This window comes from Sminthopsis crassicaudata, chromosome 2 (assembly GCF_048593235.1).
Source record: "Sminthopsis crassicaudata isolate SCR6 chromosome 2, ASM4859323v1, whole genome shotgun sequence".
In the NCBI taxonomy this organism is placed as follows: Eukaryota; Metazoa; Chordata; class Mammalia; order Dasyuromorphia; family Dasyuridae; genus Sminthopsis; species Sminthopsis crassicaudata.
In genome coordinates, this window is record NC_133618.1 from 165858618 (window position 1) to 165885924 (window position 27307).

At 34.1% G+C, this 27307-nt stretch overlaps 1 protein-coding gene across 2 annotated transcripts in view; it reads left to right on the forward strand.

Moving 5' to 3' along the window:
- Positions 1-27307, forward strand: part of SEL1L2 (SEL1L2 adaptor subunit of SYVN1 ubiquitin ligase) — a 167909-nt gene that overhangs the window by 37461 nt on the left and 103141 nt on the right. For both annotated transcript variants that reach the window (XM_074287834.1, XM_074287833.1), the window contains exon 3: positions 6210-6375. In XM_074287834.1, the coding sequence (XP_074143935.1) occupies positions 6210-6375 (166 nt within the window). The remainder of the gene's footprint in view (positions 1-6209; positions 6376-27307) is intronic.

Consider the following 27307-nt stretch of genomic DNA (forward strand, 5'->3'; position numbering starts at 1 on the left):
AGGGCTGATAGATAAATTGTATCAATCTACAAGAAAGTTTTAAATGAAGAGCACAAGGCTCTGTCTTAGGTTTTCTCTTGTTTGGCATTTTAATCAATAACTTTATGATTGCTTCCATGACATTATCCATCTCATTTTTGCCACCCCCTTTTCCTTTCATCTTCAATCTTCTCTAACATCAGAATCTTTTATATTAAATCTTCTCATCGTGTGGTCAAAATTTCAATATTTGATATTCCAGTGAATATACTAGATTATTTTAAATATTGACTGATCTCCTTGCTGTCTATGGGACTCTCAAAAGTTTTCTCTATAGCTGCAATTTTAAAAGCATCAATTCTGTAGTGTTCAGCTTTCCTTATGGTCCAACTTTTGAACTTACATTGCTACTGGAATTGACTATATGGACCTTTGCTGGCAAGATGATGTCTCAGCTTTTTAGTATGCAGCCCAGATTTGCCATAGCTTTCCTTCCAAGGAACAAGTATCTTTTAATTTCATCATTACAGTTGCTGTCTGCAGTGATCTTTGAGACCAAGAATATAAAATCTAACACTGCTTCCATTTCTTCTCCCTCATTTTGCCAGGAATTGATGGAACTAATTGTCAAGAACTTTTTATTTTTTTATGTTAAGCTTCAACCATCTTTTATACTTTCCTCTTTCCCCCCCATCAAGAAGCCTCTAAATTCTTGTTCTCTACCATCAGAGTGGTAAAATTTGCATATCTGAGATTGTTTCTCTGGGCAACTTTAATTCTAGCTTTTGATTCATCCAGCCTGGCATTTTGCATGATATACTCTGAATATAAATTAAATAAATACATGACAATATACAGGTTCATTATATTCCTTTCCAATCAATTGTTCCAGTTATTTAAGCTGACACGTATATAGTGTTTAAAGGCTTGCAAATACTGTCCATTAGCTCTGAGGTGTATGCTATTATTATTCCCATTTTATAGATGAAGAAGTAGAGGGTGAAAAAGATTATGTGATTTGCTCAAGTTTGCATGGCCGGTAGGTAGTACAGTAGATAGAGTATCAGGCCTGGAGTCAGGACACCTCCTCTTCCTGAGTTCAAATCTTGACTCAGACACTTATTATCCTGCACATGCCACTTAATCCTGTTTGCCTCAATTTCCTCATCTATTAAATGAGCTGGAAAAGGAAATGTCAAACCCTCCTGCTTTTTTGCCAAGACCCCAAATAGGTTGCAAAGAGTCAGACATGACCAAAACAACTGGATAGCAATAACACACAGTATTTGTCTTAAGGCAGATAGATATTTAAACTCAAATACTCCTGACTCCTGACACTTATTTAAAAAAAACAATCACTAATACCAAAAAGCTAGTCAAAGAAACCTCTTCTACAAAGTAAAATCTCCAACTTAGAAGAGAGTTTTCAGAGGCCTTCTCGTCCAACCTATATCTGAACAAGGATCCCTTCAACACAGTACCCAAAATATTAAGCCAGTCTTCTGTAAATATTTGTTTCCAAGTTGACACTGAACAATTAATGACTTACTTTTGGGGTCCAGCTATTCAATTCATTCCAATTCCATCTAAGCATGTTGTCAAAGAACATTAAAAAAATTTGACTTGATGTAACCACTCATACAAAAACTATGATGACTCTTTATGAATCACTATTTTTATTTTAAGGTGTTTACTCATAAAAATAAAAGCTTTTTTTATTTTCAAAATATATGCATAGATGGTTTTCAACATTCACCCTTGTAAAACCTTGTGTTCCAATTTCTTTTATCCCTCTCTTCCCACAACCCTCTCCTATAGACAGCAAGTAATCCAAAAAAGGTCAAACATGTGCAATTGTTACATATACATAAATGTGGATATATATATACATATCCACATTTATCACGCTGCTCAAGAAAAATCAGATCAAAAAAGAAAGAAAACAAAAAGCAAGCAAACAATAAAAAATTGAAAATACTATGATGTGACCCACACTCAGTCTCTCTCTGGGTACAGATGGTTCTCTCCATCACAAGACCATTGGACCTAGCCTGAATCATCTCACTGTTCCTTCAATTAATCCAAATGTAGCACCAGCTTTAGTTCTGTTGCCTTCCACTGGACATTCTCTAGTTTATAAATTTCCTTCTTAAAATTTAATGTCTAAAGTTAAGTAGAAAATTCTAACTGTGCTACAGCAACTACTACTACTACTACTACTACTACTTCAACTATTACTACCACTAACTACTACTACCAATATACTACAACAACAACCATTACTACTACTACCATTACCTCTATAACTATTAAAACACTTTACATATAATATCTCACTTTATTTTCACAATGACCCTAGGAGATAGGTGCTATTATTATCCCCATTTTATAAGTGAGGAAAATAAAGCAGATAGAAATTGAGCAATTTGCTGAGAATCACACAGTTAATGACAGAGGTCATAGTTGAACTCAGATCTTCCTGAATCTAGTTTCTTCCTTAGGTATAGTCTGATCAGTGCTAAATGCAGCTGGATTATCACCTCCTTAGTCCTGGACACTGACCTTTTTAATGCAATCTAAGATTACATGAATTTTCTTAGATGTCTTATCACACCATTGATTCATACTGAGTTTCTAGTCTATTAAGAATCCCAAATCTTTTCATATGAATTAATGCCTAGACACATATTTTCCCCATCTTCTCCTAGAAAAATTGATTTCCTTTAAACTAAGAGTAAGATTTGACATGCAAGAGGAGGAAGATCTATATCACTGACTTTATAACTCTTGGGGAACTTATGCTATAGAAATGCCCTTCACTGAAATAAATCAGTAACCTACTTGTGACTAATATTCTTATGAAATTGCTTGGAAAATAAAAAAAATGAAGCAACTTTAATATGGTCATGTAGTTATTGTGGGTAACAAACAATATTTGAATCAAGATCTTAACTATAAAGCTGCCTCTCTAATTATTATATATTCCTATTAAATTACATTTGGCCCAGTGTTCTAGCCTGCAAAAATCTTTTTTTTTGGATTTAGGCCCTGTCACCCAGTGTGTTGGTTGATCTTCCTTTGCACTATATGAAAAAATAAACATGCCATTATCCAAGTTATTGAGGCTAAATACAAGTTCCCTGGAGTCCTATACATTAACATCAAATCATCATTGAATATTCTTTGAGTTCAATCATTCAATTATTTACAAATCTACCTGAGTTTGCTTTTGGGTAACCATGGAAAGAATACTAAGTTTAAATTCAGATTACATATTTTAAATCCTGACTCTTCCTTCCACTTACTACCTGTGTGACCTTGAACAAAATGCTTACCTCTTTGACCTTCCATGAGGTGGTAGGAAAATAAATGATTTCTAAGATCTTTTCCAATTTTATTTTTATAATGCTACAATCCTACTGTCATCTTCCCCACATTTCTCATTTCTATAGGAATAGCATAAATGATTATATCAAATGTTCTGCTAAAGTCGAAGTAACATCTTTTTCTTGTATTCTCTTGATATATCAGATATATCACAAAGAATGAACAATGTATTCAAAGAGGACCAATGATGACATGAGGGTGATGTCTCTAGTACTTATAAAAAAATAAAGGAAGATTAATAGACATGATCTATTTTGATTAAGCTTTGCTGGATATTTGTGACCATTCCTTTCTTTTCTCCATTCCTTTATCAATATTAATTTCACTGGTCTATAGTCTGCATATTCTATTCTTTTCCCTTTTTTGAAAACTAGTATAACTTATGATTTTCTCCAATCCAGAAAAATATCTCCTATTGTCAAAGGATTGCTGACAAAGGATGAGCAGTTATCCTTTGTATACTTTCTAAGACATAGCTCACCTGGGCTTGGTTACTTTAATTCATCAAAAGCATTTGGGTACTTTTTATGTCTATTCTGGAAGACTTGCTCTTTGACATTTCCCTTGTAATATATGGTAGGTAGGGAAAGGGGATTTTTCTGTACCTTTTAGCAAAGGGATGTCTTATATCATATTGCAAAAGATAGAAGAAGGGGATTTCTCTCCTTTACTCCCCCAATCAGGAGCAATGATGGCAAGTTACCTTAAAAGCATAGAAGTTTGTGCAACATTATTAAGGCAAGTCAAGAAATTTAAAAGCATTCTTTTTATCAGAGAATTCTAGCAAAAATAACTAAAAAACTGAAGTCCCTCATGATTACTATATTCTAAAATCATACCAAGTTTGTGAATTGTTTCCCAAATTCTTCATCTATGCCCCCCTTTCATCTATATGTTCTGCACAGATTCTATGTGGGGTGTATAGGGTGTTCAGGAAAGGCTACCACATCTGGTATGAGGATTTGCTGAGCCCTTTTCAGGACTGCTCATCAATCTTGGATGTTCATATTTCATTTAACTCTCCACTTTGGCTCTAAAAAGCTTAACCATGCCTCAGTAAAACAGTCTCAGCAGGTCGCAAACCCATCGGTGAGTTAGGGAAATGTCTATCCAATGCATGTGAAGACTTCTCCAATGGAATGAGTAAATGAGAACAATGTCTTCAGGGACCATGAAGGTGGCTAACGCAGGCACTTTCAGGGAAGCATTTAGAGTTGACATCTAAGACTGAATCCCAGGCCATTGCCAGCCACCTTGACTTTTGTCTTGTTGAAATTTGGTTTTACACACATATATTATATCTAGGCTATACTGTAACACATTTAATATATATGGGATTTCCTGTCATCTAGGGGAGGGAATAGAGGGAGAGAGGGGAAAATTTGGAAAAGTGAATACAAGGGATAATATTGTAAAAATAAATTACCCATGCATATATACTGTCAAAAATTATAATTGTAAAATTAATAAATTATATAAAAAAGACTTTTGTCTTGTTATTAAACTTCAATGATTTGGGAAAAGAGAGTTTGGCTGATGCCTGGTCGACTCTGCCTCTCTTAAATCCAGTTCATGCGCAAATCAGGATGTGATATCATTGCTCTTCTTCATGAAGAACAGAAAAAACAAAAACCGCAATATCATCTAAAAAATATTTTAATGAAAATATAAATTCTCTTTGTCACTTCTGACATTGAACCCAAATTTTTTTCTCTAAGCTTCCCCACTTTGTGCCTTGAATTTCCTTACATAAGCTATATTATCTCTTCCACCTTCTTTTTATCCACTTTCTTTTCAATAAGGGATATCATTCCAGAGCTGTATTTCTTAGGTTTCATTTTACCATATCTCATTTTCCTTTTTATATTAGTTTGTCTTGCTTGCTATCCAAGCTTTGTACATTTGTATGGAGGAAATTTTGGGTCTTATTACAGGTTCCTTATTTTAATTTTGCTTCCTCCAAACTTCTTGGTATCTCTAGAATGGAGGCAGATTTGGGGGAATATTTTTAATGAGAAAACTTGTCTTTAATAATGACTCTGTTTTCTATCAATTCAAATTTTTTAAATACACAAAGTAATATCACTCAGTCAAAAGTTTTATAACATCTGCATTTCTTCAACCCTAGACAGCTGATATTGTAGGCTCATAAATGATTGAATCAACTATAGTTAAATCTTTTGATATTTTACTTATAGGATTATGTTTTAATTCTTGGTGCAGTAATGACAATGTAAATTTTTTAGATTAACAAAGGATATGGAATCATCCATGCTATCGACAATGCTGGTCTGCAAAAATATATAAATTTGGCTAATTGTATTAAATTAGTGTTTATATTATAAATAAATCAGTATTTATATTATAAATATCAATAAATATAAAATAATAGAAATAAATTGTAAATCTATATTTTAAATATAACATAATTTAAAATAAAAATATTACATTATAAATATAAATAAAAATATAAATTATTATATAGTATAAATATTATAAATAAATAAAATAAATAGTATTAAGTTATATTATAAACATATAAATATAAATAAATTATATAAAAATATATTTGTATCAAAATTTATTATAAATTAAAAGAAATATTATAAATATATTATTAAAATGAATAAATAGTATATATTATAAGAAATATAAATATAAAATAATATAGTATAAACAAATTATTAATATATAAAGTATTAATAAAATAAATATTATATATTTATATTAGTAATAGAAATATTGTTTTAGAAATAATATTTATATTAAAGTATATTATAAATTATAAATTTTATATATCTACATTTTCAAAAATCATTAAATTATTAAACTTTTTTTTTCAGTTTCCATTAAAAGAGAAGAGAGTTGTATCACGTGCATCGGAAAGGAGAAAACTACTCAAACTAATCAACCAAAAAGAAAATGGCTTGATAAGTAGAAATAACCAAAGTAAAAGAAAGAAAAAAGGAACTCAAGACACATATTTCTCAAAGACAAATATTAGCATTTGTAAGTAGAAATATATTATTAAATATTATTTTTATTTTATTTTAGTTAAAGTCATATTGTACATACAACATTACTAAATTAATCCAAAAGCATATTTATAAATATTTTATCCATGATTTCAAATCAATACAACAAACATTTATTGAATATCTTCTGTTTGTAATTCATTATGGTAAGTATTAGAGATATAAAGATGAATAGAGCATAATATATCCCTGGCTTAAAGAAACAATCTATGAGAAGATAGCAGACATATTCACAAATATAATACAAGGGAAGAAAGGGTAAATGCAGTAGGAGAGGTACAAGTTATGAAAACATAAAGGAGAGAAGAATTACTGTAGGGACACACTAGAAAGAAGACTTCATTTCAAAACTGAGGTGAGTTAGAGAGGAAATTTTAGGTTGCCTATCAAACTAAAGATCAACAGAACCATTGTACTGATCTCATTATTACATACCTGTGAAACCAGGATTCAACTAGAGCCATGACAGAAAATTGGACCACTTGCTTACATATGAATTTTCTGAAGATCACCTGGCAAGATAAGGTATCAGACATTGAAGTACTTTCTGGAGCAAAATGACCAAGCATTCAAATTCTACACTCAAATTTGAATGGACTACCCATGTTGTTTGAATGTCAAATGTATGTTCACCTATAAGACTACTTTATGATTGTGGTATATGAATACTATGGAATATTATTGTTCTGTAAGAAATGACCAGTAGGATGATTTCAGAGAGGCCTGGAGAGACTTACATGAACTGATGCTGAGTGAAAGGAGCAGGACCAGGAGATCATTGTCTACTTCAACAACAATACTATATGAGGATCAATTCTGATGGACATGGCCCTCTCCAACAATGAGATGAACCAAATCAGTCCCAATAGAGCAGTAATGAACTGAACCAGCTACACCTAGTGAAAGAACTCTAGGAAATAAATGTGAACTATTACATAGAATTCCCAATCCCTCTATTTTTTTCTGCCTGCATTTTTTATTTCCTTCCTAGGCTAATTGTACGCTGTTTTAAAGTCCAATTCTTTTTGTGCAGCAAAATAACTGTTTGGACATGTATACATATATTGTATTTAACTTATACTTTAACATATTTAGCATGTATTGGTCAACCTGCCATCTGGGGGAAGGAATAGGGGGAAGGAGGGGAAAAATTGAAATAAAAGATTTTGCAGTTGTCACTGCTGAAATATAAAAAATATTTTATCTTGTAAATAAAATGCTATAATAATAAAAAAAGACTACTTTATGGAGAATTCATAAGCAAGCACTCACATGGAGGCCAGAAGAAGTGATACAAAGACACTCTAAAAGTTTCTCTGAAGAACTTTAGAATCAATTGCTTTACATTATAGACACAGGCAAAGAACCACTCTGTGCTTACACCAAAAAAGGTATTATGCTCTGTAAACAAATAAGAATTGCAGTAGCTCAAAAGAAACATGAGATGTACAAATTTAGAGACATCTCCACTCTACTTGTTCAAGTGGACTATTTGTGCTCAACCTGTGGTAGAGCCTTCTGAGCTCATATCAGCCTGATCAGCCACAGTGGAGACACTGAGCCTTCACTCTACTATAGTGATGGTCTTTGAGAATTAAGTGCAACAAATGTGTCAAGCACTGACTATACAGAGAACTTAAAACCTTATCTCATTTTATCCTTACAACACTTTGAAGTAGATACTTATTATCCCCACTTTATGGTTGATGAAATTGAGAAAAACAGAGGTTAATTGACTTGCCAGAATCACTCAATTAGGAAGTATCTTGGGCCAGATTTGGACTTGGTTCTTCCTGATTCCAAGCCCACTGTACCACCAGCTGCCAGAAAATAGAAAATAAATCCACTCAGTCAAAGTTTAGGGTACTCAAAAGGAATAAGGATTGATGCAGCTAAAGAGTTAATTTGGGATCAGATTTTGGAGGATTGCCAATGGGAAATTAGGGAATTTCACCCTAAGGTAAACCATTCAGGGTTTGGGAATCAAGAAAGTAGCATGATCCAAGCTCTGCTTTAAGAAGTTTGGCAATAATAATTTGATAGACTAGGGTGGAGGAAAGGAAAAAGAATTAACAGCAGTTAGTAGCCTTATTTTACCCAGGTAAGGTTTAACAAGGCCCTGAATCAGCAGTGATAGGAATACTAAAAAGACAACTTGAGAAACATATTGGCAGATACAAAATTGATAATTGATTAGCTTTAGAACAATAGTCCATGAAAGGTAATGATGTCTCTGAGGCTTGGAACCAAATGAGTAGGAGAATAGCGATGACTGACAGAAATGGGAAAGTTAAGAGAGGATATGGGGTTTTGTTTGTTTGTTTGCTTGGAGATCAGGGACAAAAAAAAAATAATTTTGTTTGGGACTTGTTGAGTTTATTAAAAAAAACATGCAGCTTAATATGACCAGGAAGCAAACGAAAATATGGATCTTGGAACCTAGGAAAAAGGTCAAATCTAGATAAAGAAATCTGAGAGGAATTAGTAGTGCAAGTAAATAGAGATAATACCAATAAGTTCAACAAAGGAGAAAGAGTAGAGAATGATGGAAAAAATTGACCAACAACACAAAGAGAATGCTTACATCTAGGGCTTTAAAAAAGAGTCAGAAAATTCAATTATAAGAATTTTTTGTATGTACTGTGTGCAAGGAAATGTATTAAGTTCTGGGGATAGAAAGAAAGGCAAATTAGAATCCTTGCCTTCAAGGAGGTTAATGGAAGCCCAAAGAAGACCTGTCAAAGAAGTACAAGGAAAATCAGGAGAATATACCATGCAGGAAGCCAAAGGAGGAGAGTTTCAAAGAATTAGTCTGTAGTTCCAACAAGATTTTTAAAAAGATAAGAAAAGGTTTTTTCGATTTGTTAAAGAGCACTGGTGATCTTAGAATAATTTCAGCAAAGTGGTAAAAGAAATTCAATTGCCAGAGATTAAGGAGTAAATTAAAAGTAAAGAAAGGAAGTCAATGAATTAAACTATTTTCAAGAAGTCGAACATGAAAGCATTGAAAGAAATAAGGCAGTAGCTTGAGAATATAACCCGACTGTAAATGCCTTCTTCTCAGATCGCAATGCAATAAAAACTACATTCAACAAGAAGTTAGGGGTAAATAGACCAAAAAGTAATTGAAAACTAAATAATCTCATCTTAAAGAATGATTAGGTGAAGCAGCAAATTATAGAAACTATTAACAATTTCACCCAAGATAATGATAATGATAAGACGTCATACCAATATTTGTGGGTTGCAGCTAAAGCAGTAATAAGGGAACTTTATATCTTTAGAGGCTTACTTGAATAAAATAGAGAAAGAGAAGATCAATGAATTGGACCTGCAACTTTAAAAGCTAGAAAAAGACAAAATTAAAACCCCCCAACTAAAAACTAAACTTGAAATTCTAAAATTAAAAGGAGAAATCAATAATATTGAAAGTAAAAAAAAAGTATTAAATTAATAAATAAAACTAAGAGTTGGTTTTATGAAAAAGCCAATAAAATAGATAAACCTTTGGTAAATTTGATCAGAAAAGGAAAGAGGAAAATCAAATTGTTAGTCTTAAAAATGAAAAGGGGGATCTTTCCACCAATGAAGAGGAAATTAGAGAAATAATGAGTTACTTTGCCCAACTTTATGCCAATAAATTTGATAACTTAAGTGAAATGGATGGCTACCTGCAAAAATATAGGCTTCCTAGATTAACAGAGGAGGAGGTAAACTGCTTAAATAATCCCATTTCAGAAAAAGAAATAAAACAATCTATTAATCAACTCCCCAGGAAAAAATCCCCAGGACCAGATGGATTTACGTGTGAATTCTACCAAACATTTAAAGAAAAATTAGCCCCAATGTTATATAAATTATTTGAAAAAATAGGGCATGAAGGAGTCCCACCAAACTCCTTTTATGACACAGACATGGTACTGATACCTAAACCAGGTAGGTTGAAAACTGAGAAAGAAAACTATAGACCAATCTCCTTAATGAATATTGATGCTAAAATCTTAAAGAAGATATTAGCAAAAAGACTTCAGAAAATCATCCCCAGGATAATACACTATCATCAAGTAGGATTTATACCAGGAATGCAGGGCTGGTTTAATATTAGGAAAACTATTAGTATAAATGACCATATTAATAATCAAACTAAAAAATACCATATGATCATCTCAATAGATGCAGAAAAAGCATTTGATAAAATACAACATCCATTCCTACTAAAAAACACTTGAGAGTATAGGAATAAATGGACTATTCCTTAAAATAGTCAGGAGCATATATTTAAGACCGTCAGTAAGCATAATATGTAATGGAGATAAACTGGAACCTTTCCCAGTAAGATCAGGAGTGGAACAAGGTTGCCCACTATCACCATTACTATTTAATATTGTATTAGAAATGCTAGCCTCGGCAATAAGAGTCAAGAAAGAGATTAAAAGAATAAGAGTAGGTAATGAGGAAATCAAACTATCACTCTTTGCAGATTATATGATGGTATACATAAAGAACCCCAGCGATTCTAATAAAAAGTTATTAGAAATAATTCACAACTTTAGCAAAGTTGCAGGATACAAAATAAATCCACATAAATCCTCAGCATTTTTATACATCACCAACAAAATGCAACAGCAAGAGATACAAAGAGAAATTCCATTCAAAATAACTGTCGAGAGTATAAAATATTTGGCAATATATGTACCAAAGAAAAGTCAGGAATTATATGAGCAAAATTACAAAACACTTGCCACAAAAATAAAGTCAGATTTAAATAATTGGAAAGACATTAATTGCTCTTGGATAGGCTGAGCCAATATAATCAAGATGACAATACTCCCCAAACTAATCTATTTATTTAGTGCTATACCAATCAGACTCCCCAAAAAACTATTTTAATTACCTAGAAAAAATAACAACAAAATTCATATGGAAGAATAAAAGGTCGAGAATTTCAAGGGAAGTAATGAAAAAAAAGTCAGATGGTGGTCTAGCTGTACCTGATCTAAAGCTATATTACAAAGCAGCAGTCACCAAAACCATTTGGTATTGGCTAAGAAATAGACTAGTCAATCAGTGGAACAGATTAGGTGCACAGGACAAAATAGGGTACAACTATAGCAATCTAGTGTTTGACAAACCCAAAGATCCCAACTTTTGGGATAAGAATTCATTATTTGAAAAAAAAACTGTTGGGAAAACTGGAAATGAGTATGGCAGAAATTAGATATGGACCCACACTTAACACCATATACCAAGATAAGATCAAAATGGGTCCATGATTTAGGCATAAAGAATGAGATCATAAATAGATTAGAGGAACAGAGGATAGTCTACATCTCAGACCTGTGGAGGAGGAAGGAATTTATGACCAAAGGAGAACTAGAGATAATTATTGATCACAAAATAGAAGATTTTGATTACATTAAATTAAAAAGCTTTTGTACAAACAAAACTAATGCAAACAATATTAGAAGGGAAGTAACAAATTGGGAAAATATTTTTACAGTTAAAGGTTCTGATAAAGGCCTCATTTCCAAAATATATAGAGAACTGACTCTAATTTATAAGAAATCAAACCATTCTCCAATTGATAAATGGTCAAAGGATATGAACAGACAGTTTTCAGATGATGAAATTGAAACTATATCCATTCATATGAAAGAGTGTTCCAAATCACTACTGATCACAGAAATGCAAATTAAGATAACTCTGAGATACCACTACACACCTGTCAGATTGGAAAAGATAATGATGAATGTTGGAGGGGATGTGGGAAAACTGGGACACTGATGCATTGTTGGTGGAGTTGTGAAAGAATCCAGTCATTCTGGAGAGCAATTTGGAACTATGCCCAAAAAGTTATCAAACTGTGCATACCCTTTGATCCAGCACTGCTACTACTGGGCTTATATCCCAAAGAAATACTAAAGATGGGAAAGGGACCTGCATGTGCCAAAATGTTTGTGGCAGCTCTTTTTGTAGTGGCTAGAAACTGGAAAATGAATGGACGTCCATTAATTGGAGAATGGTTGGATAAACTGTGGTATATGAATGTTATGGAATATTATTGTTCTGTAAGAATGACCAGCAGATTGAATACAGAGAGGTTTAGAGAGGCTTGCCTGAACTAATGCTGAGTGAAATGAGCAGAACCAGTAAATCACTATACACCTCAACAACAATACTGTATGAGGATGTATTCTGATGGAGGTGGATATCTTCAACATGGAGAAGATCCAACTCACTTCCAGTTGATCAATGATGGACAGAAACAGCTACACCCAGAGAAGGAACGTTGGGAATTGAATGTAAACTGTTTGCACTACTGTCTTTCTACCCAGGTTATTTATACCTTTGGAATCCAATTCTTACCGTACAACAAGAAAATTGGATTTACACAAATATATTGTATCTAGGTTATACTATAACACATTTAATATGTATGGGATTGCCTGTCATCTAGGGGAGGGAGTAGAAGGAGGGAAGGGAAAATTTGGAAAAATGAATACAAGGGATAATGTTGTAAAAAAAAATTACTCATGCATATGTACTGTCAAAAAATTATAATTATAAAATTAATTTGAAAAAGAAAATATAACCTGATTAAAGTAAAGGAGGTTTTAGACTAGTGGAGTATGCCAGAGAAGAAGCTAGTAGAAAAAAAAATTAAGAATATAAGAGAAATTAATGAAGATCCAAAAGGAGGTAATAGGGAATCAGACAAAGGATAAATAATAGAGATATAGGTTTGAAAATGGGGTAGATTCCCAATTTTCCTTTAACCTTTAAGAGAAGGTAGCTATGGATATTTTTTTATGTAGAAAAGGAGAAAAAATAGTGCACTTATGTATAAGCTTCTCTGCCTCAGTAGACTGAGCAGAAGTTGAGCTCATTTTTAAGGCAGAAGTTGAGTTCATTCATGCCTTTCTCACCAGTGCCCACTTAAGCACTTAAAGAGATCCATGATCAGAAGGGTTGGGTGAAGTGGATGAATTTGAAGCATTTGTGCTGGTGACAGGATATATAATCAGTACAGCATGGGAGCTGGTTCAACAGAAATACTAACAGGTGATGAGATACAGTACCAAGGATGATGAGATTTAGCAAGAGATGAGATTTCCACAATTATATGGCAGCCAAAAGAGATAACATGATGACAGGATAATTAAATGAAAAGCATTTTCCAGGAACAAGAAGACAAATGTTCTAGCACACTACTTTGGTCAGATTATACCTGGAGTGTCACGCTCAGTTCTGGGTGCCCCAGTATAGGGAAGATATTATTTAGTTGACTATAAGACAAAGGAAGGTCAAGCTGCATGATACAGCTCCTCTTGTTTCATGACATATGAAGACTGGCCTGATAAAATGAAAATGTCTACTCTAGAACGGAGATTATTTCAGGGAAACAGGAAAGCTTTTTTCAGTTATTTGAAGAGTCACTATGGGGAAGACTGATTGTTTTTGTTTTCCTTGGCCTAGGAAGATAGATCCAGGAGTAATACAGGCATGGACAAGGATGATGAGTTGGATTTGATAAAAAAAAAAATTATTCCAATAGACAAAGGCACTTGATAGATGCTTGTTGACTTGAAATGATTAGGAGTTCTCTATGCTCAAGAAATAATAGTTCTGATCTCTAACCTTGTGGTGTGAACTTGATTCTGAGGTTTCCCCTGATTCTGTAATCCTGTGTATTTCTAGAAGGCTATGACAACTTAATACAAACTCTGACAGTTAAAAAAGTTTGGGGCACAGGCTGCTGCTCTTTTGAGAAGGATACCACTCTGGATTCTCTGCTTTCTGGATACTTTTGTTTTCTGATTTAAAATACCTCAAGTTTCTTCAATTTTATCTTATGTGAGATGGCCATCCTATTCCAGATACATTCTTATTTGTTAATCTCTTAAAATATGATATTATACTGTAATTGATATTATACTGTAATTGTGTCCTAACCAATGTGGCAAGTGAAAGATGAAATGAATGGGGACACCAAGCTTGAGTTTCCAATTATATCAGTTTATTAAGCAATGCATGCCTGTTGCTTAACAAATCTGGACCAGGCTGCTTCCTCAGATTAGGGCTGGCTCCTGAAAACAGGGGAAAAGAGATTTGTATGTATTAAAAATAATTAATCAAATGAGACCAATTAGTTAGAAGAAAACAAGTAGGATACAAAATTAGGTAATCTGATTTCTAATTAAGGGAAAAATTAGGGACTTTCCAAGTTGAGGAAGAGTGAGAGTAAACAGGTAAAATATGGTGAAGTCAGAAAAAGTCATGTCTCATTCTCACCTCTCATGCAATCAAAGGAACACAGAAACAACTCATTGATCACCATTCAGATAAGTGTTCCTTGAGATGTGCAACTGTGAAAAAAACTCCTTGCATTGTTTTTGGATTTGACTAGGTTTCTGATTAGCTTCATAATCTGGTTTCTTAGGTTAGAATCTCAAAGCATCACATGGAGATACCTGGTCCAGTTTCCCACCCCCACAGGGCTCTGTTAAAACAATGCAATAAGGATTTCTTCCAATTCCCATAATTGAATAAAATTTTCTTACAAGACAGAAATTGAATTAGACCCATAATTAAATAGAAAGGGAACGAAACTAAGCTAGATCCAAAATTGAGTCCAATATGGAGTCAGTGTGATTCACACAATTCCCACAATTAAAACCATTTGCTGTTCTAATTTCTTCACCAATGCAGAATACAATAAGTCTTATTTATTACTTCTATGAATCTAGATTTGATACTTTATTAATGCACCCTGATTATTACCTAAGTCTTTTGACAGCCATGTAACAATATTGATTTTTATGCCATCTGCTTTGCAAAGCCATGAAAGCAATGCATAGACTATCAGCTCCTTAAGACTAAGAAAGGCAGTGATTTTTTTAAACCTTTTCTTCTTATATCCCCAATGCTTAGCACAGTGCCTAGCACATAGTAGGTGCTCAATAAATGTTTATAACTGACAACTTCACATATACTTTTAGAATCTTTAGTAAAATATTTCTAGACTCCACCCAAGTGCTACCTTCTTCACAAAGTCTTTTCTGATCCTCCACAGATGTTAAGTACCTCCCCCTCAAAAAAAAAATTGCTTTGTATTTATTTTGTATCTATTTATCTATACCATAATCTGTGTATATTTTTATCACCTGATGAATATAAGCAACTTGAAGGATGAATACTGTTTTGTTTTGTATCCCTAGTACCTTGTACAGTGCCTAGCAGATAGTAGGTACTTCTTTGATTATTGATTGATTTTATACTACAAACAACAAAAAATTCTTTAGGTTTGTTCACATTAATTTTTGTTAAACCAGATCTTCTACAACCATACTTTTGCAGTTGCTTTTTTTTTTAAACCCTGCAACCTTAATTTTTACCTATTTAACTTCATCCTGTTATGTTTCCCCATTGTTCCAGCCTGTTAAGATGATTGAAAATCCTTTTTTTTTTTTAATCACATAATCACACTTTCTTTTTTTTTTTTTAATTTTTTATTTTATTTTATAATTATAACATTTTTTGACAGTACATATGCATGGGTAATTTTTTACAACATTATCCCTTGCACTTATTTCTATTCAGATTTTTTCCCTTCCTCCCCCAACCCCCTCCCCCAGATGGCAAGCAGTCCTATATATGTTAAATATATTACAGTATAATTTAGATACAATATATGTGTGTAGAACCGAATTTTTTTGTTGCACAGGAAGAATTGGATTCAGAAGGTAAAAATAACAGTTTACATTCATTTCCCAGTGTTCCTTTTCTGGATGTAGCTGTTTCTGTCCATCATTAATCAATTGGAATTGGATTAGCTCTTCTCTATGTTGAAGAAATCCACTTCCATCAGCATACATCCTCGTACAGTATCATTGTTGAAGTGTATAATGATCTTCTGGTTCTGCTCGTTTCACTCAGCATCAGTTGATGACATAATCACACTTTCCAAGCTTTCTACAGTGATATGTATCTCATAATCTACTCATTTGTAGATTAATACCAATTAAGGTTCAGGTTGTGAGAGTATTTATTTCAGATGGTAATACCTCAATTGTCTCCAGTTGTAAACTGGAAACTTTTTAACATCCCTCAGATACCCATCCTACTAATAAAACCCAGGCAAAAGATAATAGTAAATCTATAGAACACTCAATTAGAACAAAACAAAGTGTAAAATAAGTAATTACACATAGTTCTAAACAAATACAGTCTCATCCCCTTTTGTCCCCAGAGTAGTGGGATTAATACATTCTTCAAAGTCTCATAGTTCTGGCCTCCCCAGGATGAGTTTGGAGCTTTGCTCTCATTGCTCAAAACCTACTCTTTGAATCTACATCTCTACTCTGCTCTTGTCTTTTTGGGTTTCCTCAACTCCTTGGAACCAATGGTTTCCATGCTTATTCCTTCTCATTTGTCATTGTGTCCTGCCATGATCTAACTATAAGTATCCCTCAGGGTTCTGTCCTTCTCTTCTCTATCTATACTACTTGCCTTGGTGATCTCATCAGCTTAAATGAATTTAATTACCCATCTCTATGCTGATGACTTTCAAATCTATCTAGCCTGCCTAAAATTTTCTGCAGACCTATTCAATGTTTTAAATTAAATATGTCCAAAACAGAACTCATTATATTTTTCCTTAATCTTCCTCATCTGCTATTTTCCTTAGTATTGTAGAAGGCAGCAATATCATCTTCCGATGTACTTGAGCTTACATTTTTTCAAAGATTCCAATTAAAATGAGCAAATTAAAGAAATCATTAGTACTTGAAAAGGTATGCTTCAAATATCTGACTAATCCCCTTTACGTCAAATATGTCATTCTCCAATGATACCAGATAAAGGAAGAAATAAAAAATTATCAATAAAGATATTAAACTTAATTTAAAAAAACATGATAATGAAGTTGAACAAAAGCCAGTTTATGACACTGAATTTCAAAATTTAATTTCTTGCTTTACTTTTATTCTGTTTATTGTGCAAATGTTATTAGACATATGTTTAATTCTAGTCCCATTTTATAATTTATGATTCTTGCAAGTTAAATGAGCTTTATTTACATATTAGATTTCATTTCCTTTATAATTCAGTATTTCCCTGTATTTCATTTTTACTAGTGTGTTGGAAGCAGAAAAAATATTGGATTTTGTGATTATTATATGAAGTATTTTCTTTGGAATAATCTATTCCATTTTCTTCTTGCTAATCATGATTTGCCTACAGATAACCTTGCACAAACATCATTACTGTAAATATGTATTCTCTTATTTTGACGTATTTGATTCTATTATACTTTAATCAGACTAACTCATGAGCTGAATCATTTATATATGAATTGCTGTTTTGTGTAATAGATCATTATTTTCCCTTCTACCTAACAATACTTCTTCTTGGCACATATTAATGGTACAAGTATGCTGTTAATGCATTATTCAGAAAATAAGTGGCAGAATCTGATTCAGGTTAAATTCAATTGAAAAAAATTAGGTGAGAAATAAGCAAAGTCTGTTCATGGGAGTTTCATTCCCAGGGATGGAATTGCTCATTTTTGTCTCTAAGGTCATTGGAATTGTCTAAATCAGGCAAGAGATGTGAATATGCTTGTTCAATTATCAATTCTATTAACTACCACTACCGTGTCATGATGTTGTTGGTCAAGATATAAATATAATTTAACATATAAAATAAAGTACTTATTATTTATTTATTTTCTTAGATTATTTGGATGTGGTTCATTGGAAAGAGATTTCCTTTATCAGCCTTTTTTGGCCTATGTCATAACCGTTTAACATATTTTATACAATTCCATTTGACATATTTTTCTGTGCTTATTTGACATAACAGCATTGTCATTAAGAAATGTGAATTTCATATATGTATGTACATGTGTATATACATATACACACATATTGTGCATATGCTATATTGTTATATTTTTAATGTATGCATATGTTTATAATTTATATATTATATATATTATGGAGAGATGGATATATTTTATATAAAGTGTCTACTTTTCCATATGGCATATATATGCATATAAATATGCACATAGATATATATGTCTTTATGTGTGTGCATATATATATAATATACATACATGCATATGTGTAATTATTGTTATTGTTGTTGTTTAATTGTGTCCAACGCTTTGTAACTTTAGGAACCATACTGTTTGTGGGGTTTTCTTGGCAAAGATATTAGGGAGGTTTGCCATTTCCTTCTCCAGTAGATTAAGGCAAATTACTTGTCCAGGGTTTCACAGTAAATATCTACAGTCACATTTGAGCTCAGGTCTTCCCAACTCTGGGCCTACAATTTTATCCACTGATCACCTAGCTGCCTCCATTCATACACACACATGCGTCCACACACACACATATTTATATTCATATTTTTTGGTCTGGACCTGTAATTTCATTGGCATAGGGAGCTACTGGTAAAGAATGATTTGTCCAGAGTTGTATCCAATACAGGTCAAAGATAGGACCTGAAACCCTTCTTAGCTCCAAATTTGTATCTCTGTCTCTTACTCTAACTCTTTTATGTGATAATTATAAATAAGATTTTAAATGCTATTCCATTTTATTCCACCTTTTGAGATATTTTTCTCAGATGTGACTGCATCCTTCATTTGGAAGAATTCAGTAAAGTAGTTGGGCATTTCAGTGAGATATTAATCTGATTAACTTGATCAATGTTGTAGCTACTATTGTTGCAAAGCTTCCTGGAATTATTGTACATTTTCTAGTAAACACAGAATTGTGTGATTGTAGTCATTTTCAATCCTACAAAATATAAAAATAAAGTTTCAACATTCAACATTTTGGTGAGAAATGGGGGTGGGGGAGTCAGAAAGAGCAAATTCAGAAGGCTGGACACAAATAGTCCATATGAACATTTAGAGTGGAAATGTCCCTAAATTTGCACACATCATGCACCTTTTGAGCTTGACTTTTCTCTTAGAGCACAATACTTTCTTTGATGCAGGCACACTCTACGGGGTGATTCTTTGCCTGTATCTTCCATGTCATGCGATCAGTTCCATAGTTCTTCAAAAAGGACCTTATATCATTTCTTCTAATCTCCACTGAGTATTTCTTCATGTGATTTCTCCATAAAGTAATCTTTTAGGCAAGCTTACATTTGGCATGCAAACAACATGTCCAGCTCATCAGAGTTGTATTCTTTGCAATATAGTTTTAATGTTTGACAATTCAGCTCAAGAAAGGACCTTACTGGGGCAGTTAGGTATTGCAGTGGATAAAGCACCAGCCCTGAAGTCAGGAAGACTTGAATTCAAATCTGATCTTAGCAAATAAACAAACAGATAGGTGGGTATATAGATAGATAGATAGACAGACAGACAGACAGACAGACAGACAGACAAACAGATAAAATAAAATTAAAGGCCCTTAGTACCTGTTACCTTATCTTGCTAGGTGATTATCAGAACTTTCCTAAGAAAATTCAAATAGAAGCAGCTCAGTTTTCTGGAATGACACTGGTAGACTATCCACGTTTTTAGACATATAGCAATGAAGTCAGACCCATGACTCTGTAGACCTTCCTCTCACTGGACTGGAGCAACAGTGGGATTTGACAGTCCCCTGGGTGTCTGAGCACCCTTTTAAGGACTGAACTGCTCACCTTCTGATAGTAAGAAGAGATTAGAAAAGGTGCCTAAAAATTGTCTGTTTTACCCAACCCTGGAATACTGGACTTGTAGCAGTTTGAGGATAGCATCTTATAGTAAAAACACAAAAAATCTGCAAAAATGTTTGTGAGAATGATTCCACTCAGCCCTTTCTAAAGCTACACTGCCTCTTAAATAGATGACCATTTCCAAATTAAGTATCAGCCTATTAAGTGGGACTCTGACAACAATCTTACTACCATGACTAAGAAAGAGACCCCCACATACACACCCTGAGATTATCATAAAACAATGTTTCCTTTACCTTTAGAGATAGCAATGGAGTGGAGGTATTCTTGAACTCCTGGGGGATAATCTCCTCTTGCCATATAGCCCATAAAATTCCAGTCAGCTTTTGTATATAAGCAATGGTCCTCCCTCCCCTCCCACCCACTTTATATATCTCAGCTGGAGTAAAATCAGCAGCAGTCACTTTGCAAGACCAGTCCAATGGTATTTAGAACTTCATTGGTTGGAAATTCAAATAGAGAGGGATTGACTGCAAGCTGAAGTAAATGGTCAGTAGCTTTAGCACTGATTGATGATAGTCTTTTGAAGTGTTCAGCCCATCTCTCCCGGATCATGATCTTATCATCAAACAATCTGGTTCCATCATCACTAAGCAGTTGAGATGCACTAATGTTTGGGCCATAAATAGCCTTCAGGTCATCATAAAATTACTTTGGATTGTTACTATCAGCATAAAAATGAATTTAATTTGCCTTCTTACTGAGTCTTAATGCATCTGTCTAAGCTTCACTCATACCTTACTTTTGATGTAGTTAAAAGGTACCTTTTTAGAGATGGATGAATTAGCTTTTGGTAAATCCTGTAGTCTTCTCTTTATTTGGTCGTTTCTAAATTTGCCCATCATTTTCTTCAAACCAAACTTGATTTTGTGAGTGTTCTGGCCCAGTTGAATAAATGCAGTTCTGTATATCTGATCTCTGAATACTATCTATTCTTTTTCTTCTTCATTATTGTCAACTGTGTGTTGATTTAGCTTTCCCTTCAAATTAACAATATGCTGTTCCCATTTGGACAAGTACTCTAATCAGTTGATATTAAGTCTTCTGATAGTCTTCTTCACTTGGGGCTGCTATTTGTTTTGAATGTGATTAGTTAGTTTTGAAAGAATAAGTCTATGATCACTCCACAACTGCACTACATGTTACCTTTGTCACTCTCAAATCTTAACTTGTTTTTTCTTATTAACAATGATTACATGCTAGTAGTGTTTGCTACAAGGATGCATCCATGAAGTTTTATGGCATTTAGGTAAATGGAAGGCAGTGTTGGTGATGAGGTCATGAAGTGAACAAGTTTTTAGTAGTAAGAGATCATTGATGTTGCTATTTCCAACTCCATGATAGTTTGAACTTACTTTAATATTAAAGTCACCCAGAATTATAAGTTTGTCCTCTTTTGGGACATTGATGATGAGAGTCTCTAGGTCTTCATAAAATTTTACTTTGACTTCATCAGAGTTCATCATGATGGGAGCATATTTACTGATGATGGTGACATGGTCCTTTCCTGACAATGGGAATCAATCACATTGCCATGAGTCTGTCATTTTGGTAGGCAAACAAGCTTGTTAACTAGGTTAATTGTGACTGGAAAATCTATGCTAGTTTCATGGTATTCCCTTTTGTTGTAGCTACTCCCCCCAAAAAACATATATCTAGCTCCAACTTTAGCAAGCTAGTCTTAATTTATCAGCTTTATTTCACTCAGGGATGCTATTTAGATGTAATACCTGTTGAGTTCTCCCACAACCAGGGCTGTTCACTTTTCAGGTCTATTGGAGTTCATATTACCCCTAAATATGCACACATTCCATACATCAATGGTGAGTGGAATCATCTTAGCAAAGTTTTTGCAGATTTTTTTTGTTTTTCAACCATAGGATAGGATCTCCATCTGCTGCAGAGTAAGTATGCCAGGATTAACTAAAGCAGATCATTTTTAGGGCACCTTTTATAGCTTCTTCCTCTCACCAGGAGGTGAGCAGTGCATTCCTTAAAAAGGTGCTCAAACACCCAGGAGGCTGCCAAATCCCACTACTGCTTCAGTCTAGTGAGAGGAAGCACATATGGCCTGGATACTGTTGTGAATACGGCCCTCAGTCTATAATCAGCTGCTGTCTCATCTCTTGCCTGTTTCTTCGGACTTTGAGATAGGTAAAATGGAATGTACAATGCTTTTTGATTAGTACATAAAATAGATTTAAATGAGACAGAGTGGCATGTAAGCCTTTATTTTCCAGAATCATAACCATCCAGTAGCATTGGCCCAGGATGCAACGAATAACCTTGGTATCTTTAATGTTTAACCAAGCTCTAAGCACTTACAGTGCTTTCTTTAGCTGCCTTACTTGGCTGTTGGAACAAATTGTTATCTGCTCATTTCACTGGGGCAAGTCTTTACATGCTTGGAGTAGACACTTCTATTCTCAAACTGCTTTAGCCCAACTGCCAAGATGCTTTACTAGGCTGTGGCTATGTTACTAAGCATGTTACAGCTTCTTGGAGCCAGGGATGAAGAGCTGGGTGAATCAAAGACACCACAGGTTAATGAGCATCCCTGACAGGTCTCCATAGTCCTCACACCAGAGGTACTACTCTTCCCTGATCACACCCTACATCCCATGGCAGTAAAGTACTTAGAAAACCTTATAAAGAAAGTATCAATTATTATGACTAACAGTTATGATGAAAAATGGTGGTGTTCACTAGAGTTTATCTGCATGGGAAATAAATATCAGAAAAGTTACTCAGACAGAACTCTGTTCAAGCTGGTCCACACCAAACCCCAAATTAGAGCTTCTTTTTAAGAAACAAACTAGAAATAATTCTTCATTACAAATCCAAAGAAGAGCAACATCTAAAACTCTGCATCAGGGGAGTTTGCTTATTTTTACATGATTCAATCTCAACAAAATAGGCAATTTTATGTAGAGTGAATACTTCTTATCATATTCTAAGTAATTATATCTGAACAAGAACATTCAGGAATTATGAATTCTAAGGCAAATAACTTAATAAATGTATAGGCCATGAGGGGAATAGGACACGGGGACTTTGGTCTCTGATATATGTGACAAAAAATAATGTGTTAAGCCATTCACTGCCATTCATTTTCATTACCAATTTGGACTTTTTTTATGGTACAGGATCTAGAATTTGGAGCTAGAAGGCACTCTAGAGACCTCAAGTTCAGCTTCATACACTAACTAGATCATGACACTAGATAAGTCACTAACCTTTCTCAGCCTTATTTTCCTCATCTGGAAAATGGGGACAATAATAGCACCTATTTTCCAGGGTTGTTTTGAGGATGAAATGCTATCATACATATAAAGTGCTTTGTAAACCCTAAAGTGCTATTTATCATTATTATCATCATCTTCCTTGCTGTTGTTTGTCTGTCATTCTCAAAGAAGACTAGAACTTCAGGGAGGTGGTGCCATAGTGGACTGTCATGGTCCTGTCCAAGAACAAAGGACAAAAAACAACCTCTGTGAACAACAGTAGAAGCTGCCCCACTGGGGATCAAATTGCATCTGACCAATTGGACAACACAGCCACTTTCTTTTCTTCTTTTCTTCCTTTTCTCTTTCCTCCTTCCCTCCATTCTTTCTTGTTTACTTTGCTGCTTTCCTTCCTTCCTCCTTTCTTTTCTCCTTCTTTTTCCTCAGTCCACATAAAGTAATAGACCTTTACTTGTTGGTGCTGGTGATTCCCCCAAAGGAATTTTGGTCACTGAAACATTACAAGATATCTTGGAGTTTACTGGCTAGATCTCTTTCTTAGGAAACATGCCTTAATTCCAGACCACTCTAGTTCTCATTGATTGGCCAACAACTGATCTCAGCCTAAGTTCTACTTGGTCGCTGTTTGGGTACTGATTGATCAGAGTGAATGTAAATAGCAATTGCTTCACTTTTGGCCAGAAACTCCAAAGGTCTTCCCTTCCCAGCCTAATTTTTCTTTTTTTCCTTTTTTTTTTTTTTTTTTTTTGATTAGGTAAAACAGGCCATTCTGTCTCATTTCTTACCTAGCTTTCATCACTGGTTAGGTATTGCCTTAGTCAAACTGAGATCTGTTAAAGGCCTTAGCTTAACATGGCCAAGGTCTCCCTCTGCATCCAGGGATTCTCTAGAAATCTTGATCTGTATCTTGCCACTGGACTCGGATGATTCTGGAGGGAGAAAGTGAGGTCAGTGACTTTGCACAGTATTTCCTCACTTAAATAAAACTCATTGCATATTATGACACCACTGAGTCAAAGTCCTCTTCATCAAGCTATCATTCCATCCAGTGTGCTCATTTTACAAAGGAACAAACTGAATCTGAGATATGTTCAGTTACTTGTTCAAGGTCACACAATTATTAAGTAGCAGAGCCAAAAATCTAATTCAGGTATTCTGCCTCTATAAATTTCATCTTCTTTCTATTGTCCAATGTGCATATTTATTATTATTATTGTATTCTTCCCTTTGCCTAGGAAGGAAATCAAAATAGTTTTTTATTAAAAGTCTGACACTAACTTTTCTAACTGCTACTGTTGCATGTTTTGTTGTTTCTGTTATCTATTGACACTATTGGGGATTCTTCAATTGAACTGCTAGTATGCTATAATAGATAGGATGCTGGGCTTGGAATCAAGATGACCTTAGTGCAAATCCAGCCTCACATCCTTACTAGTTATGTAAGCCATCTAACATCTAAGCCTCAGTTTCCTCAACTGTAAAATGGCAATGATGATAATAACAGTAGCTTCTACTTTCTAGTATTGTAGTAAAAGATATATCTTTAAAGCACTTAGTGCACATAGTAGGAAATGTGTGAGTATTCCTTTTCTTTCTTCTAAGGGAATGCTATAATTCTTTGTGAGGCTCTTTTATTAGTCATGCCCATAGTCTCACCCAACAGACTTAGAAATTAATCCTTCAAATCAAATCAGTCTTTTCCAACACCCTTGCTGAAGCTCCTTGGAAATTTTCCCAAAGGTTTTGAGGTTCTGAGAAGTAAATATTTTTAACTCCCATTATACCTGTGGTAGTTAGTGCCAGGGTCATGCAAACTACCCTAGAGCTTTAACAAACTTCACAGAGATTTTTTCTATCCAAACTAGAGCTGTTAACTTTTAACCTGTATCACTATCTTCAAATTTATTTTTTCCTTTTATCCACTATCTCTTTATTATAACAACTAGCATGGTTTAAATGACAAATCCATCATAAAATATTCATTGAGGACTGACTATATATATAGTTCTTTACCTGGAACTGTGAAGTATTGCAAAAAAAAAAAAAAAAAAAAAAAGATAAAGCACAGTCTCCCTTTCTTCAGTTGCATTATCCTAGGGGCAATGAGAAATATAGCACATCTATATAGTCAGTAATCAGCAACTTCTCTCTCTGTCACTTGTTATTGATTTTAAAGAAAGCTTCTGAACCCAAACTCCCTGAAATAGATAAAGCATTCACTTATACCATTGAAGGAAGATAGATAATAGCTAACTAACAGCTCATTGTTAGGCTTCTCCACTATTAATGACATCTTTTTTTAATCATTTTTCTTTCAATAAAACTCTGAGAAATGGATGGGTATTTTGGTTTGCACATGAAATTATGAAAATTAAATTAGAGAAATGAAACTTAAATTAGAAAACCCAAACTCACAAGGACATCAAGGAATAACCAAGGGTGGAGGTAATCTTCCCCCAAAAGAATGTAAGTTCCTTGGGGGCAGGGACTGACTTGTAATCAGGGATGTGGACCAGAGAATTGAAAAGAATCTTTTGTCCTTTGCCTTTAGCCCTCCTCTGTTACCTTCCTGCTTCTGGAATGGAAGCTCCATTGGGGTGACTGGCTATGTAATGAGGGGTGGAGAGTCATGTCGAATAACTTCTGTAACTGTGCTTCAGGGTAGGAAATAAATGTTGTCTTTGGAGTCCCAAAAAGTGTGTCTACTCATCTATGCATCCATTTTTTCAAGATGGTAAAATAAATCTTTTCTGCATTCATCAGTGAGTCAGTGGAGTTCTTAGTAAGATATTTTTTTTCTTAGACCTCTTAGTTGCAAACTACTATTGAGGTTGGAAAAGGGAGCCCAAAAGTTTGGGGTCACAAACCAGTGTCATGAGATGTCTCAAAAGAATTTTGCAAGCTTGAACTCATTTTCTAGTCAAGGGGCACAATTTATTGTAATTGTAATGCCATTACAAGTAGGCTGAATTCCAAAAGAAATTAGCAAGGAAACAGAAGCAAAGAGTCACATTTATCCAGGTTTCTATCATTGACATGTTAATTCTATGACCCATAGGTAGGATGGTGGAGTGCTCTCCAGAATTTGGTACTTGCTGACAAGATTATCAGTCAGCAATGAGTTGAGGAGTGGTGTATTCAGAATCAGACAGATTGTTGTTCTTATATTGGGGGAGTGGGAAGTCCCTGAGGCAGACTCTGACTTCTTGTTAAAATAGAAGCCCCTCCTAACATCATAGGACCACAAAATTATGTTACATCACTACCACCAACAAAACTAACATTTAGTGAGTCCTGCAAATTAGATACTCTGACAACAAAACATGAAAGAGTGATCTAAGTGAGAAATCACAGAATAGGATCTCGTAGCTGGGGAGGACTAGGGAGGACTTGCAGGACCATCAAGTCCAATCTATACCTGTAGTAGAATTCCCCCTCTAACATCTCCAAACATTAATCACTCTCTGACCCATTGAATGTTCCAGTACCACTTCTACAAAGTCTAATTGTTTAGAATGAAGCCCAGGTTTTTTTGTTTTGTTTTTTTGTTGTTGTTTTTGCATTCCTGACCTGTTCTTTCTAGGGAATCCTCTAGAGTTCTTCCCTCTAGGACCAGAATTAAATGTCTCACACTCTTCTGCACAAAAGTCTTTCAGATATTTGAAAAGAGCTATTATGTTTGTCCTTTCACTCTCCAAATTTATCCTAGCTAAATATCCCTGGTTCTTTCAACAAGTTTTTTGTATGGTTCTGTTATCATGCTAGTCATTTTCCTAGATGTGCCCTACCTTTTTTCTTTTCTTTATGGTATTCAGAAATAAATACAATATTCCATTTTATTCCACTTATTTTCTACTAAGGGTAGAGTACAGTGAGTCTATTATCTCCCTCCTTCTGGAAAGCAGTCTTCTGTTAAAG